Source organism: Protopterus annectens, chromosome 3.part1, assembly GCF_019279795.1.
Source record: "Protopterus annectens isolate FY-2018-M chromosome 3.part1, PAN1.0, whole genome shotgun sequence".
NCBI classification, from domain to species: domain Eukaryota; kingdom Metazoa; phylum Chordata; order Ceratodontiformes; family Protopteridae; genus Protopterus; species Protopterus annectens.
This window is the reverse complement of record NC_056732.1, coordinates 1,856,387,701-1,856,404,383: the sequence shown is the minus strand read 5'-3', so window position 1 is coordinate 1,856,404,383 and position 16,683 is coordinate 1,856,387,701. Positions and strand designations below refer to the sequence as shown.

General features: G+C 41.9%; 1 protein-coding gene across 1 annotated transcript in view; it reads left to right on the top strand.

Moving 5' to 3' along the window:
- Positions 1-361: 361 nt before the first annotated feature.
- Positions 362-16,683, top strand: part of LOC122798767 (zinc finger protein 883-like) — a 205,655-nt gene continuing 189,333 nt past the window's right edge. Inside the window, exon 1 of the mRNA XM_044067878.1 lies at positions 362-550. Within this exon, the coding sequence (XP_043923813.1) occupies positions 533-550 (18 nt within the window). The 5' untranslated portion in view covers positions 362-532. The remainder of the gene's footprint in view (positions 551-16,683) is intronic.

The following is a 16,683-nucleotide window of genomic DNA, read 5'->3' as shown; positions in this document are numbered from 1 at the left end:
GTGCTAGCTAACCAGTTTTGAACACGTTTTGTTGATTACCTATAAAGATCACTGTAGGAATGCAAAAGTTCACAAAGCAATATATATAAAATCTGAAAAAACTCCACACATATAGCTGAAGACTGAAGAGAAATACATATGATAATGAATTCCATCTGCATCATATCCAGCACAAATGTATGTATTATAACTGTCTCTCCAAACACTGCGGTGTGTAAGCAGGCTGTAACACAGTATTTCATTAAATATTTATACAAACTCCTCCTTCTTCATGTTCATCACAGCTTTAGTTCATGAATATTAATCACATTATCAGTCTGTTGTAAGTAGGGGAATAATACACAGATGGACAGGAAGTGACTATAAGGTTACAAGAAAAAATAAATACTAGTTAAAGACAGCTTTGTTGTCTTTTCAGCTGAATGTTATATACATAGTCAGACCTGTGTGGCTTTTTATTATTCCCCTTGTCACAACAACATTTGAATTTGTGCTTGAAAAGTTTGGCTTGTGGGGCTGGACCTTGAAACGGATGATCATGAAGTTGGAGGTAAGACCACCTGACCTGATGAGAAAACTTACTTTCTCTGGAGAAAATTCACTTTGTTCTTGTAATGCTAAATTTTATGTTTATGAACAAAGCAGTTTGCTGCAGAAACAGTAGAGATTGAAATTGCTGATAAATAATTCTGAGCTGCAGGAGGAACTGAATGCATATAATTATCTTTTGTTTTAATTCTGAATTGTAAAGGGTAGCATATTCTTGTTATTTCAAACTCTGCAGTCTGCATTGGTGGGGATGGAACCTTGATCATGATGCTAGGGATGCAGAGTGCACCATAGGGGTGAGTGCAGCATATTAAATGAATATTCTTCTAATCCTGCATTGCACAGGGCAGCACATTTCTATGTTTCTGCAGACAGAACCAGAAACATAAAGCTTCAGATAGCACTTCTGGATCACACTGGAGCTGCAGAGGAACTGATTGCATGAAATAAATGTCCTTTTTCCTTATAACGCTGATCTATAAGTATTGTAAAAGGCCATGCATTCCAGTATTTCGGAACTCTGTATTTTGTGTTGGTAGGAGCAGAACCAGGATTATGAAACTGGAGGTCAGGAATTCTGTGCTATATAGACGGAGTTGCAAAGGAAATGCCTTAACTGAGATAAACATACTTTGTTCTTATCATAAATCATAAAAGGCAGTGCATTCTACTGTGTGTGAACTCTGCAGTCTGTGTTGGCGGGGAGAGAACCAAGATCCTAAAGCTGGAGTTAAGAGCTGCAGGATGCCCTGGGATCTTTAGTAAAATTGGATTTCATAGGTTTCTGTTAATGAATATTCATTACATTTAAAATAGCTTGCACATTACATAAGTATATAAACAGTAGGAAAAGAACCACCAAGTTAGCATTATGATGCAAGCCGGGCTCTCTCTCTCTTTTTTGTTATGAAAATTATTTATTTTACATGTAGCAGGAAACAAAAAAGATGGAAAAGTGAATTAGAATTATTATACAAGAATGGTCATGCATAATATATATATATATATATATATATATATATATATATATATAGTTATTCTTTTTTTTTTTTGTTGACTGGAGTAGAACACTGCTCTAAATGGGCACATTTCAGACTCAGTCCGGGAGAGAACAAGTAGTATAAATAGGAAAAGCACAAATAAAACAACATTAAACAGTGGATTAAAAACAGCATTAGCCAATGGGAAGCAATATGAAATACTAAATATAGTAAACACTGGTAGATGCAAATAAACATTATCAGAATAGTAATAAATTAGAGGATGTACAGTGTGTAGACCTTTGCAAAACAAGTGACTATATATCCCAGTCTTAGAATGTATGTATATCTGTATATCTACATTGACCTATATATGTGTATGTGTGTATATATGTGTGTGTATATATATATATATATATATATATGTGTGTGTGTGTGTGTGTGTGTGTGTGTGTATATGCCCATATATGCATCCATTTCAGAAGGATGACATATGATGAGTTTCAAAACAGTGAAATCAGAATGTCAGCAGATCACGAGTGAAATTACAGAACACTGAGGCACACAATATCATGCACATTTCACAGCGGGAAAGAGAGCAGTCCTCTACAACACTGAGAGGTAACTCATGCATTCGAGACTGACAGTCCCTAGAGTACAGGAATATGCCTTTTCCCTATGGATTGTGCAATCTCAGAATTAGTATATGTAATAAGTAAGGGCTACGAGGGGGTTACAATGTTATTTCGGTAGGTTTCCTATCTCTGCTGTAGAGCAGGATAACAGCCTCATCTGCTTTGAGACGTACTCGATATTGTGATACTTCCGCTCATGTCAAATGTCAAGGTCCTGCTCTCACTGTTTTGTAAGTCAATGTTTTGGTACACTGACCACTGATATAAACACACATACACGTATACACTCACATGCACCTGCATGCACGCACATACTCACATGCACACGCACACACGTACACTCACACTCACACAGACACACGTTCACACACATGCACACACATGCACAGACACACACATACACACACGCACACACACAGACAAATGCTCACACATGCTCACACACATGCACACACACACACTGAGGCACACGCTCACGTGGATGCACACACCCACTCACACAGACACACGCTCAGACACTCACACAGACACATGCTCACACACATGCACACACACTCAGACAGGCACATGCTCACACACGCGCACACGCACTCACACAGACACATGTGCAGGCATGTGCACACATGCGTGTGCACACACGTGCGCTGACACTCACACACACACACAGACACACAGACACGCACACACACAGACATGCTCACATGTGCACACACTCACACAGACACATGCTCACACATGCGTTCACACACACATGTGCACACACATGCATGCACACTCACACACTCACGCACACACACGAATACATATGCACACACAGACGCACACACACGCATGAATACACATGCACACAGACACACACTCACACAGACTCATGGTCGCGCGCACACACACACACACACACACAGACACACACTCACACAGTCTTATGCTCACACACACACACACACACACACACACACACACACACACACACACACACACACACACACACACATGAACATGCGCATGCATGCGTGCACACACATACACACACATATGCTCACACACGCTTACACACATGCACATACACGCTCACATCTCAATCTTTAATAGGTGGCTAAACCATAAGATGTGGTACAAATACCAATTTTGTCTGTTTCATAAAGCAGAAGGCAAAGTGCTTTCTTTGTGCTATTTTCAGTTGGTAAGCAAAACCATATTATTTTTAAACCATGTAAGTTGTTGGCATAACAAATACTGAAACACATCTCAGTCCTGTTCTTTTGCTAAAACAAGGACTAAAGTATTGCAAAGTTTATGATGAATATATATATTAAAAAATGTCATCATGCAGGGTATTTTAGGAGAGCCACCCTGGGATTTATAGATTCATAACTTGTTATTAGTCTAATGACCTGGGGGGGGGGGGCTTTCTAAGCCTAGCCAAGTTTTCCTGAAAGAATAATGGTGTCCTGTATCACAATAGGACATTGAGGGCAAGGCATTTATTAACTACCTCTGTCCGTAAGGGACATGGGTGCTAGGTCAGGTGTAAATATTCTATTCCCCATCTACTTGTCTAGGTTATGCTTAAAATGGGTAGTAGACAAACTCAGCTTTACATGGATGAGAACGCTGTTCTATAGGGGGCCAGTCTTCTTGGGCTAGGCTTATATAGGCTCCAGGGCTATTAGCCTAGTACACACCTATGAACCTATGAACATATCTGTCTCTCCAGAATGTTCTGTTTAAGACACAGATAAAATTCAGGTCTGTAGAGCTTGTATTTCTGGTACTGTTTGACTTACAAATATGCAGGAGATTTATAAATGTGGGGTTTGTGCATACTTTGTGAGCCAGGCATAGATCACCCCTCAGCAATCTATAGGAAACTGATAAAGGGAAAGGGATTTAAGGCACACTGCATACGGCAGGTTTGTATGCCTTGTATTCCTTTTGTAAGGATCCTTTAAAGTCACTGTAGTTGCTGCATATGCCTGGTCAAGTATGTACTGAAGGGAACATTGTACACTGTATGACTGGTTTGATAAGGGCAGGGTACAGTGGGATAATGACCCCTTTGGACATAGATGCCACGCCCTTACTTATTAACTGTGCAATGTAAAAGGATTTCCTCACCACAGTAACCATGTGGTGGTCAAAGGTAAGGCTGCTGTCTACATGCCTAAGCATATCCCTGACCACTGGGGTGACTCTTAGGGGTGTTTTATAAACATGGTCATTAACCAGAATGGCTGACTTCCCATAGGGGACAATTATGCATTTCTTAGCATTGAGTTTAAGACCATGGCTTTGGCACCATTTGTCAGCCAAAGATAGACCTTCTTGAAGAATGCTAGTGTCTGCAGGGGAGTCGATGATAACCCCAAGCTTGCAATTGTCAGCAAGCTTAGTCATCCATTAGCCTTCAGCATTTGCTTTTATTTCAGAGAAGTAGATGCCAAAAAGGATTTATAAATATAGATTTGTGTTCCCTGCATACACTACAAAAAATATGATATATCTTTGGAATTCTTAATGTGTAGAGTTAATTCATAGGTTCATAGGCAGGTGCTAGGCTATCTGCCTGAAGGCATTTATAAGCCTAGCCAGAATGTGTTGGCTTTCGCTGCCCTCTTAGATTAGTTCCCTGTGCCTCTGTCCAGCAGAGCCACCGAAGTGATCCCCGGGGTAAACTTTCTGTTTCCCATCCACTTGTCAAGGTTTCTCTTGAAGAGTGTTTGCATGAAACCAATAATGGGGTGTATTTTTGCATAAAAATGGATAAATCATCCAGCCTTTTAAATACTTAGCTAAGAACCTGGCACCTGGAGTCCATGATGGTCTGAGTTATGGGTTTGAAATTCTACGAGCATAAAAGATAAGATCATCATCGCCTTTTTTAATTGTTTAATTTTTTGCAGGAAAAGCTAGCGCTATAAATTTATTTCCCATGTTTCTTCATTCCTGTTCATGTTTTTCCCTCGTTATTCAGAACCTCTCCTTAACCCAGAATTGGTATATACTTTCTAAGTGGGGAAAGGAATATAAAAATATAGGTGATGACATAGACCAAAAAGGTGTAGGAGTATGGATTATTGTAGAAACCTAGTACAGTGGCATGCATTGACTGAAGGCGAGTATGGGTGAGGGGTTATTGCAGAACTCATGGGCACTGACACTCAAAGAAAAGGGAAGTATGGGTAGGGAGTTGTTATAGGGCGTTACCATGGGAACCCTTTTAAGATGTGACACATGTGATGTGCTTTAGGATCCTTTTTAGGATGTGGAACTTGTGCTGTGTTTGTGTTTATGTGTGTGTGTGTATGTGTGTGTGTGTGTGTGTGTGTGTGTGTGTGTGTGTGTGTGTGTGTGTGTGTGTGTGTGTGATATAAAACTATGACTGTAATATGTTACATGCCACAATGAACATATATGCAGAGTTACTGCAGACATGAATCACCATCTAAAAAACGGTGTTTAGACTGGGAAATAACATTGCTGCACATGTAAGTAATGTATTTATACTAAGAAACAACATCACAACACATTTAAGTTCAAAATGCTGCTTCCTGTCACACCTGTTGCCCAGGCTTTGGATGCTCACCACAGTGCTACTGGAGACCAGTCACCCTTACTTTATTTCCAGATACCGGAGATAGAACCTGTGATTTGATTCACTGGTCTGCCTAGTTCCACTTGGTGGAGCCTTCCATGATCTACATTTCTGCACTGGAAGTGACATGACCTCAGCATGCTGCAGTAGACCTCTTTATTTATTGGGACACTGTTTAGGCTTCTCATATGGGATGGTGCTCAAACTTCTCATTTCTTATACATGGCTGCACACATGCAGAGTGTAGTCTTCCGTTAGGATCATTCTTCTGGCAGCATATCTCTGCTCATCATGGGCCATCCACCCATCTGTGGACACTGGCCCAATTATGGTCATCCCTCCATTTAAGGGAGGGTGGGCAGGATGGTATGGCAACTCACCCAGCTGTGGACACTAACACAGTTATGGCCATCACAACATCTATGGTGATGGGTCCTATCACTGCTGCATGGTATGGTCATTCTTCCATCTGTACCAGTGGGCTGGATAGTATAGTCATCTGTCCCAGTGGTCAACATTTTGTCTGTATTGGTCAGCATTCCATCTGTGGTAGTGCATACTTCATAGGATCTTAGGAAGTTACTAGGCTTTAGGCCCTGAGGCCACAGGTGGAATCCTAGGGGTGTATGTTCTGTTTCCCATCCAGTTATCCAGGTTGCACTTAAAAATGGATAATGAGGTGCTCTGCTTGACGTGGAGAGGGAGTCTATTCCACAGATGGGGGAGTCTCTGGGATACAAATCTGTCCCACCAACAAGTCCTATTGATGTCACAGACCAGGTTGAGGTCGCGCATACGGGTTATTCGATTGGAGCTTAACTTGCGAATATACAGCAGAACCATCAAAAAGAGGTCTGAGACTGCTTTGTATGCCAGACAGAGGTCACCTCTGAGGAGTCTGTATGACTCAGTAGAGAGATAGGGCCTTTAGCTTATCTGTGTAGGGTAGATGTTTGAAGCCCTGGATTTTCTTGATGAGGAACCTCTCTGGTCTCTCCAGCTGCTGCATTTGCTTTGTGAGGTACATGCCGAAAGGGGCATTGTACTCAATAATGGGTCTTATAAGGGAGGAATACAGGGATGTTATGACCACCTTCTCCCTGTATGACATAACCTTACAAATGAGGTGGACCATGTAGAAAACTTTCCATACAGTGGAGACAATATGGTGGTCATAAGTCAGTTTGCTATCAACCTGGGTGCCCAGGTTCCTCACGACTGATTGTGTGCTTAGGACCTTTTTATTAATGTGATAATCTGTGGGGATGTCACTTTCTTCTGCAGATATTACAGTAGTTAGGGCCATTCATCCATCTGTGATGGGGGTGTGGTCATCTCTCCATTTCTGCTGGGTAGTATGGTCATCATTGCATGTGCATAGGTGGGAATGTTCATTTTTCCAACTTTGTTGGCTGCTATGACCATCCTTCCATATGGGGTGACTTCTTTGGTCAGTTGACCCGCTAAGTACATGTGCTTTGCGATTTATCCCTCTTTGGGTGAACTGGTATTAACAAACTTTAGTTGCATCTGTTTGCTTTTTATCTGCAGTGCTGCTACTGTCTATTGATTCTTAAAGTAATTTGTCACATGTTTTGCATAGCTTTTTCTGGAGTGATATTTTCTGCTTTCGTATTCCTGCCTTTCTGGGTAAAACAATTACCTGACTGCTACTGTTTGCTACTGTTTGCTACTGTTGCTACTGTTTGCTACTGTTGCTACTGTTTGCTAGTTCCATTATTTTTCTTGAACAAGTATTAGCGGGTGTCTTTATGGCGTTTGCTGGAATACTGTTGTGTTTTTTTTTTTGCAAAATCGAATGTGGCTTTTTTTAGTTTCAGTTATCAAGAAGATTCATTCAATCTTCCATCCATTTTCTTTGTGTGCTTATCTTGCATAACCAGTTAGAGGTTTGGAAAAACTTCATAGCAAAACTTCTTCATCCTTTGGTGGGACTTCTTTTCCATCATTTTCTTACTACCAACTATGTCCTCCAGCCTCTGTATTTATTTATTTATCCTATGTTGACCATGTTAGTCCCACTAGTAGCCTCTTTTCAGGCAAGACCTGAGGGGGTGTTTATACTAGTAGCGGAAATTTGGCCAGGGCATCAGGGAAAGTCCCCTACTCATTCCTAAGTGAGGAGGCAGCTGAGAGGATGGTGCATAGACAGTCAACTGAAGAGAGTGGAGATGAATGCTACCTCCAAAAAAAAAAAAAAGACAAAGTAGCAGATGTTGAGGATTTTGAAAAAGTTTTTCAAACAAACTGAGGAGACAGTCAGAGAAGAATGTATAGTTACAACCCACCATTCTGGAGGGTTGCAGGATGATTTACTTCAGGACACAATTAACCAGAGTGAACCAGAGAATGAAGTATCATGTGAGGACATCATGGAAAACATAAATGAGGAGGATTTAAAAATGGCATTAGAAGGAGGTAGTGCAAAAGCAAAGAAAATGTATGCATAGACAGTAGCAACCACACAAAACAAAATGAGAGAAAAGAAAATACGAGATCAGTCCAAAAAGAAAATTTGTAGTAAGAATATATAGTGAAAAGTCAGGAGCTGAACAGATATGAGGTATGGGTCAATGTAATTTTACCTTTGGGGTGACTTCACTTGGGGTGACTTCACAGGAGGTAAGAGCATTTATTTTGATTAATAAAGAGAAGAGACATTTTATGACATTTTTTGAGACTATACAAGGTATACTGCGGTGGTGGTGCTGCGGTAGCGTTGTCGCCTCACAGTAAGACGTCCTGTTCGATTCTCAGCTAGAGCGCCTTCTGTGTGGAGACATGCATGAATGGGCGTACCTTCGTTGAAGGTTGTGCGTCAGAGCTGGCAACTCAGCACGTAAAAATCTACTGCCAGTCATTAGCAGACAGGAGTTCCACTGTGGCGACCCCTAACCGGGAAAAGCCGAAAGACACAACAACAACAAGGTATTCAGAAGTTTCTATGTGAGTATGAGAAAAGACAAAATAATAATTCATGGTATGAATATGTGGTAAAACCATCTTTTCTGGAAACTAAAAAAGAAAATCCATATACAATTTCAAACAGTGGTGGAAAGAGAGATTTTAAAAGAACGTTTTAAAAAATGTAAAAAAATAATAGACATTTCAGATGTTTATGATAATAGCTGTTTATGGACTGTGGTGTGGAAAACTTGTACAGATTCTAATTCAGTATTATAAACGTTGATATTAACAGGGGTGTTGTAAAATATTGGGAACAGCCAAAGACATTTTTTCCCTGTGAAAAAGAAGCACATTTAGTTATTAATTGTGATACAAAAAATGTTATATATGCGGTAAAACAGGACTTGAAAAAGAAATGTGAAGTTGAATGTTTCAAATGTAAAAAAGGGACTTTTATGGATGGATTGTAAAGAAAATTTATTTATTTATTATTTATTTATTATTTGTTTGCTTTTATTAACCAGGAAAGTCCACTGGGCTGATGTGAGCCCATTTTTAGTGGAGACCCAGGGAGAAAAGCTCCAAAAACAATGTACATAATAAGAATTTGTTTAGAAAGTTAATAACAGCATATAACAATATACAAGAGCAACAGCATAAGAGTCAGAAGTAACATTGACAATATATGGCTGTATGTTATGAAAGACTTGGAAAAAGTGAACAAGTTAAGTACTGTGGATCAGAGCAGCAATAAAGAACAAAACAGGATTGAAGATGAGTTAGAAACAGGTGAAACTTTAGAAGAAAAATAAGAGAGATACTAAAAAAATAATGAAGGAGAGGAGTTAAAATAGAATCAGAAGTTATTGACAAAGGAGATATAATTTTGAAAATGGTAAGAAGAAAAAATAATTCTGTTTGTAAAAGAGCAAAAGATAGAAAAAGAAAATTTAAAGCCATTAATATAAAGGAAAATAAGAAAGGGAATGGATAACAATTTTTTAAAGAAACTAGAATAAGAATAAAATGCTGTCTCTTAAATTAAGAAACTGGAGAAGGAATAACTTAAGGATCCTTTCAGTGAAAGTAAATAGTATGAAAACTATTACAAGAAAGATAACAATTTTATAATGGTATAACAAATGATGTTCTATAGTCCTATCTCGCCTTCATTCTTACATGTGGGTTCAGCTTCGACTCGGCCTTTTTACAAACTCAAAGTCTTCTAGTTGGCTCGTGGCTAGGTAGGTATCCCATGGTGCACCAGTACAATTCCCAGATCTCGTTTGACACATTGATGAGTTCAGATGTGCTTCTTCTTGGCCGTGGCTAAGTTTAATACATTTTGCTAATTTTTGTTATTTTGTGCTAATTTCAGCTTTCTATAGAATTGTTTAGCATTTGCTAGTGTTGTTTCCTATCGTCAGAGTCGTTTATTCTATTAGTGTTAGCTAATTATTGTTGAGAACTGTTGGCCATTGGCCAGTTTGTGTGTGTGTGTGTGTGTGTGTGTGTGTGTGCCAGTTTTTTTTTTTCCGGGCACTTTTTGCCTTTAGTTGTTATTTACTGGGCTAGTTAGTTCAGATATTGGTAGTTAATAGTTAGTGTTCAAGGCGCATTTGCACTCAATTTAAATTTTGTGTGCATTATTCCTTAGAGCTTAGCTATTTAGTGTTCTTAGTGTGCTGTGTTGTTAGCTTAGGCTAGTTTTTTGTGGAGTAGTCAGCATAGTTTTTTGCTGGATTTATCTTAGCTGACAAGGGTTCTTGATACGTCAACCCTTATCGCTTCTAAGGCATAGTTCTTGTATAGAGACTCTTTGTGTGTGTGTGTGTGTGTGTGTGTGTGTGTGTGTGTGTGTGTGTGTGTGTGTGTGTGTAACTAAATTTGCTATTCTGACCTTCTGTCCCTTCTAGGTCCATTTCAGTTAGAGGACCTAGGTTTCTTCCCTTCTCTCTCTACCCAGGACTAGGTCCGTTTGAGTTAGAGGACCTAGTCCTCGTGGTTGTGTGATTGCTAGTGAGGTAAGGGCTAGGGCTGTTTAAGTTAGAGGACCTAGTCCTCTCTCTGTGTGTTTGGATGTGTCCTTTGGCTGCATCTTCAGTGATATGTCTAAGGAGGTAAAGGATCATAAACCCTCTGGGTTTTAAAATGTGTTTGAAATGGTCACAGAAGATATCCATTACCGATGGCCACAGTAACTGTGTGTACTGCCTCAGGGCCATCCAGTTACAAGAAACGTGTTTGTTACTCATTCAGTGCCAGAGTATTACAGGAGAAAAAGAATAAACTGATACTAAAAGGTCTCCTTAAGCCCTCTTTTGAGGAAGACCTGGCCAGCTCATCTTCCTCCTCTAAATCGCATGGTTCCAAGAAAGAAAAGAGGCATTCACTGGTACCATCTGGTGCATCGGAACCACCTCCCAAAATTTCCAAGCCCGACAAGTCTTCTTCCTCCTTGGCCCAACTGAGTTCGGAACTGAACGAGGACATAGCTACTATGGCTACAGTGTCGGCACCAGGAAGTTCATAGCCGACAACTGATAGCAGACATCGGAGCTGGTCTAGCGATCCCTTACCGGTCTCCCCTACATTAAGGTCCCCTATATTACAGAGGTCTAGATCTCCCACACTGTTTTCCAGATCTTCCAGGAGCCTATCGGAAGAAGATGTGGCGAGAGTAGTGCTGAGACTCCTGAAGTCATCTGCCGTACCGAAAATGCTGTTGGCTCCGACCCAGTCGGTTCCGGAGCCACTTGAGTCCATTATCCCTTTGGTGATTCCTCCTCCGAGCCATGCTGGGCTTTCAGAGCCGGAGTGCTTAGTGCCGCTGGTTCTGGAACCCTCAGTTCCAGCTCCCCCTGAGGCTGTCTCAGAGCCGAGTTCCGCTCCGACACCTTCGGTGCAGTCACTGGTGTCTAGGAGCTGAAACACCCCAGTCGGCCCTGACAGGGATGCCTGGAACCGAACCTCCTCGGTTCCAAGTCATCCTCTTGGTGCGTCGGCTAGGGTGAGCTCGGACCCTACATCTATCTTGAAGTCAATGGCGTCCTCCATCTCCTCGAAGCAAGGGAGGTCTTTGGAGATGGAGAGGTCGGCCTTTGAGATGATGAGGAATGTGCTGTCCCGATCATCAGCTCCACCCAGGGGTACCGGCTCTCTTTCCCCTTGGGCACTGACTTCCATCTCAGCACCTACTCCCTCTATGGACAGCAGAGACCCGCAGCCTCAGGAGCCTCCGGCTGGTGGCCCCCACTCTTCCAAGACCTCCCCGGAATTTCCCTCCATGGAGCCCCTGCAGAAGAGGACATGCAAGAGGAAGCATGTAGACTCCCAGGATGAGTCTCTTACCTCCGACACCGACCTCGAGGAGTCAGAAGGGTCCCCTAAGTCATCCTCTGATGATGTCTCCTTTGTAGACATCTTAGAGATCCTTAAGCAGAGGTGCGGCTGGCCCACTGTTACCCCTTCTGATGAGGAGTCGGTGTACCTGAAGGCTTTTGGGTCTCAACCTTCAGCCTCGTGGGTGTCTCCACCCTTTGACGAACTTTTAGAGCTTGTTAGTCGAAAGGTGTGGGAGACTGCTGATGCCGTGGAGCCAGTCCCCAGGAGACCTAATAAATTTCTGTCAGTCCCCAAGGAGAAGGAATTTTTATCAAAGGGTGTTCCCATAGATGCTATGGTGGTGGTGGTGGCCACTAAGAAGGAACTAGCAGAGACTTCTTCATCTGTCCATCCGCCAAATAAGGAGTCTTGAATGATGGACAGGTACGGGAAGCATATCTTTTCATCAGCAGCATTCACTCTCAGATCACTGAACTACCTAACTCACTTTACAAGGCTTCAGAGAGATCTCCTGAAGGTGTTAGGAGAGACTCTACAAGGTACATCCACTGAAGGAGTCCCTGATAAGGTGTCTGCTCAGTTGTCCACCTTGAATTCCATCATTAACTCGTCCATGAGGCTGATCTCTTACACAGCCGATGGAGCGAGCAGGGCAACGAGTTCAGGAGTTTCCCTAAGGAGGCAGTCCTGGATGGGCTTGTGTAATTTTGCAGAACCATTCAAGTCTACTTTTACCAATGCCCCCTTTGACAGTTCTTCATTGTTTGGACCTAAGGTAAAAGACACACTCACCAGGTGCGAGCAAGAAGGGAAAACACTCTCTGCTGTGGGAGTATGTTTTACCATACCCTCTAGACTATATCCCAAGGGTCAGAGTGGTGGTAAAATGTGGTTCAAAAAGTCCCAGAGGGTTTTCCAGGATGCACAGAGTGACTCCTCATTCAGAGGCAGAGGAGGAGGAGTGAATGACAGATGTAACTCTAGAGCCAGGGGCGGACCGCAATCCCAGGGAGACCGCGATTTGTTTCGAGGCTGGCCCTATCAGCGCTCCTGATGTGGGGCCCGACTGTGCTTCTCTGGAGCCGGTCAGGGGTTGCATTTATTTGTATCTGGAAGCCTGGCTAAGTATCACTCGAGACAGATGGATACAAAGAATTATCACCAGAGGTTAGTTCATACCCTTTTCTCTTCCACCTCATGTTCTCAAGAGGATCCTGGATGTTCCACCCAATCACAGGGATCAAGCAACTGTAGAAGTGAACAAGTTGCTTGCAAACAGAGTCATCCAAACCATCCCTGCAGACGAAGTAGGATTCGGGACTTACAATGTATGGCAGTAGTGACAGCTCACCTGAGACGTCTAGGATTCCAGGTGTTTCCATATCTGGACTGGCTCCTGACTGCCCCCACCAGGCATCTACTTCAAACCAGAGATGCCAGTATCCAACTTTGTGCCCAGTTAGGGATTACTATAAATTGGGTAAAGTCTGCCTTATCACCCGCTCAATTTGTGACTTTTTTTAGGCGCAGAAATAGACTCAGTAGCCATGTTGGCTTGTCTTCCAGTAGAAAGGGCACAGAATCTCATACAACAGATTCACCATCTTTTCCCCCTCTGAAAAGTCAAGGCAAAGACTATACTGAAACTTCTAGGGACCATGGCCTCCACCATATTACTAGTGCCATTAGCCAGACTACACATGCAGATTTTTCAATGGCTTCTATCGTTCCAGTGTTCCTTTCAACAACTGCCTCTACACCACCACATCCTGTTAACAGAGTCTTGCAAGAAGGACCTCCATTGGTGGATCCAACCCAACCAGTTAAAGACAGGCACCCCATTCCTCCCTCGCCAACCAGTTGCCACAGTGACCACAGATGCCTCACAGATAGGGTGGGGGAGCATTATCTAGGCAGGACTGTCTAAGGCACATGGCAAGATAACGAGGCCCACCTGCATATCAATGTCCTAGAGATGAGGGCAGTGCTTCTGGTGTTGCAAGCACTCCACGCCCTTCTTTCTCTTGGGACGATTGCAATACAATTAGGCAACATGTCGGTAGTATGGTATCTCAACAAACAAGGCAGAACCAGATCATACCCACTCTGTCGAGAGGCCATTCGGGTTTGGAAATGGGAGATATCTTCCTAGCGCTTTCTTGTGGTGATGCACATCCCGGGGACAACCAGCATGATAGCCAACAAACTCAGCTGGGCAATCTTGATGCCTCATGAGTGGTCTATGAAGCAGGAAATAGCGGAACAGATTTTCCACAGATGGGGTCAGCCTTGCTGCGATCTTTTTGCCAGTCCAATCAACTCCAAATGCAGCAACTATTTCTTACTCATCCCCCCTCTGGAGGAGTCACCAAGAGATGCACTTGTTCACGATTGGCCCCGGGTCTCCTTTATGCTTTCCCACCTTTTCCTCTCATACCCAAGGTTATTGAGAAAGCAAAACTGCTGAGAAAAAAAATTGATCCTCATCACTCCTTACTGGCCTCATCAGGTTTGGTTCCCCTTCCTCGGGCCTCACCTACCAGACGACACATGGACTCTGGACCCAGTGCCAGATCTATTGACGTACATGTTAGGCTCTCTTCATCCCAGCCTCCACACCCTCAGTTTGACAGCTTGGCTGCTCCAGTTCCATCCCTAGTCAGGCTTCATGATTTCTCATCCTCTGTGACTCACATCCTTACATCTTCTCGTAAACCCTCCACTAGAAAGTTATACACCAGTAAATGGAGAAGGTTTTCTATCTGGGCTGAGGAAAGGAATGTTGACCCTTATACTGCATCTGTCCCAGTGGTATTGGAATTCTTGTCTGAACTGTTTTTCCAGGGCTGTGCTGCTGCCACAATTAGGGTTCAGTTGGCGGCAATTTCAAATTTCCATTTGGGTCAACAGGAGTCCACTCTGATGTCACATAGATTATGTAAGACCTTTCCTAAAGGTGCCACTTTGTTGAGACCTCCCTTTCAGGAACCGGTTGTTCGTGGGATTTGAACTTCGTTCTCTCCACCCTTTGAGCCAGCTTATTCATCTCCTTTGAAATTTCTGTCTTGGAAGACTTTGTTTCTGGTGGCAATCACATCTGCTAGACGAGTTTCAGAGTTACAAGCACTGTCTGTCAAACCCCCTTATTTGATTTTTCACAAAGACAGAGTATCTGTTTGTATTTACACTGGACCACAGAATTCAGGAAGTCAGACCAAGTATTTGTTTTCTTCTCCAACTCCAGATTACGTCTCCCGGTTTCCAAAGTGACCCTCTCTAACTGGATCTCTAGCTGCATACCTTACATTTACTCTTCTGATGGTAAGCCTTTACCGTTCAAAGTTAAGGCTCAGTCTACGAGATCTCAGTGTACTTCTGCAGCCCTTCAAGCCAGGGTTCCAATCGATAATATTTGGGCAGCAGCAACATGGGCTACCCCCTCACACATTTATTACTCATTGCAAATTGGATTTGACCTGTAGGGGTAGAGCCTCCTTTGGTTCCATGGTACTCAGGAGTATTTTTCCATGAGCCACCCAAGAATAAGGTGCTAGGGATGCTGTCCCATATGTAAGAATGAAGGCGAGACAGGACTACAGAACATAAAGAAGTTATGTACTCGCCATAATGTTCCATGTTTGTAGTTCATCTCACCCTTCATTCTTACGAATCCACCCTCCTACCCCCATCCTGGAAAGATCTGGAGACAGTAATTTTTTTCCTAATAAGTGGAGACCTTTTATTATTGTTGTTCTTTCTGTGTAGTTTTTGTTCTTTCTTTCTATAGTTAGCAGCAAACAAGATCTGGGGATTGTACTGGTGCACCATGGGATACCTACCTAGCCATGAGCCAACTAGAAGACTTTGAGCTTGTAAAAAGGCTGAGTCGGAGCCAAAGATCGGGTCCGAACCCACATGTAAGAATGAAGGGCAAGATGGACTACAAATATTGAACGTTATGGTGAGTACATAACTTCTTTTATGTTGATATTATTATTTTGGAGGATATAAGATTTTTGACATAAGAAGAAAGATTACAGACAGAAAAAATGTGGGATGGGAAAGTAATGTTGAACAAAGGGAATGAACAGTGTTTAAGAATAGTGGTATTATGTAGAAGAATAGTGAAGATTTTAGATATTATATTAGTTAAAATGGGAAGATTAACAATTATAGATGTAAAATGACAAGAAAAGGTTTATAGAATTATTGCAGTATACGTTTATATGATTAATAAAGAAAGAGAGAATTTATTTCAGAAAATATTGACTATGTATACAATAGAGGAGATTTCAGTTATGATTTATTGGGAAATGGAAAGGAAAGAGGATCGGATGTAAAAAAGATGATGGAAGTAATGAATTGTGGAAAGTTGGTTATATGAAGAAAACATAGGCTTATAAGAGAGGTACTTTAAAATCTGAAATTGATTATATTTTAGTATCAGAAGGAATATTTATAATAGAAGAAGAAATTATTGTAACAGTATTTTTCAGATCATTTGGCGATATGGCTCCTAATATATCATAATAAAGAACTTATAAAGGTAGGAAAGGCTATGAAAAGTATAAATGAAAAATAATGGAAAGAAATTAATCAGTTATGGAAGGATCCCATAACTCTGAAAATATTTTATGTGAATTGGTCAAAA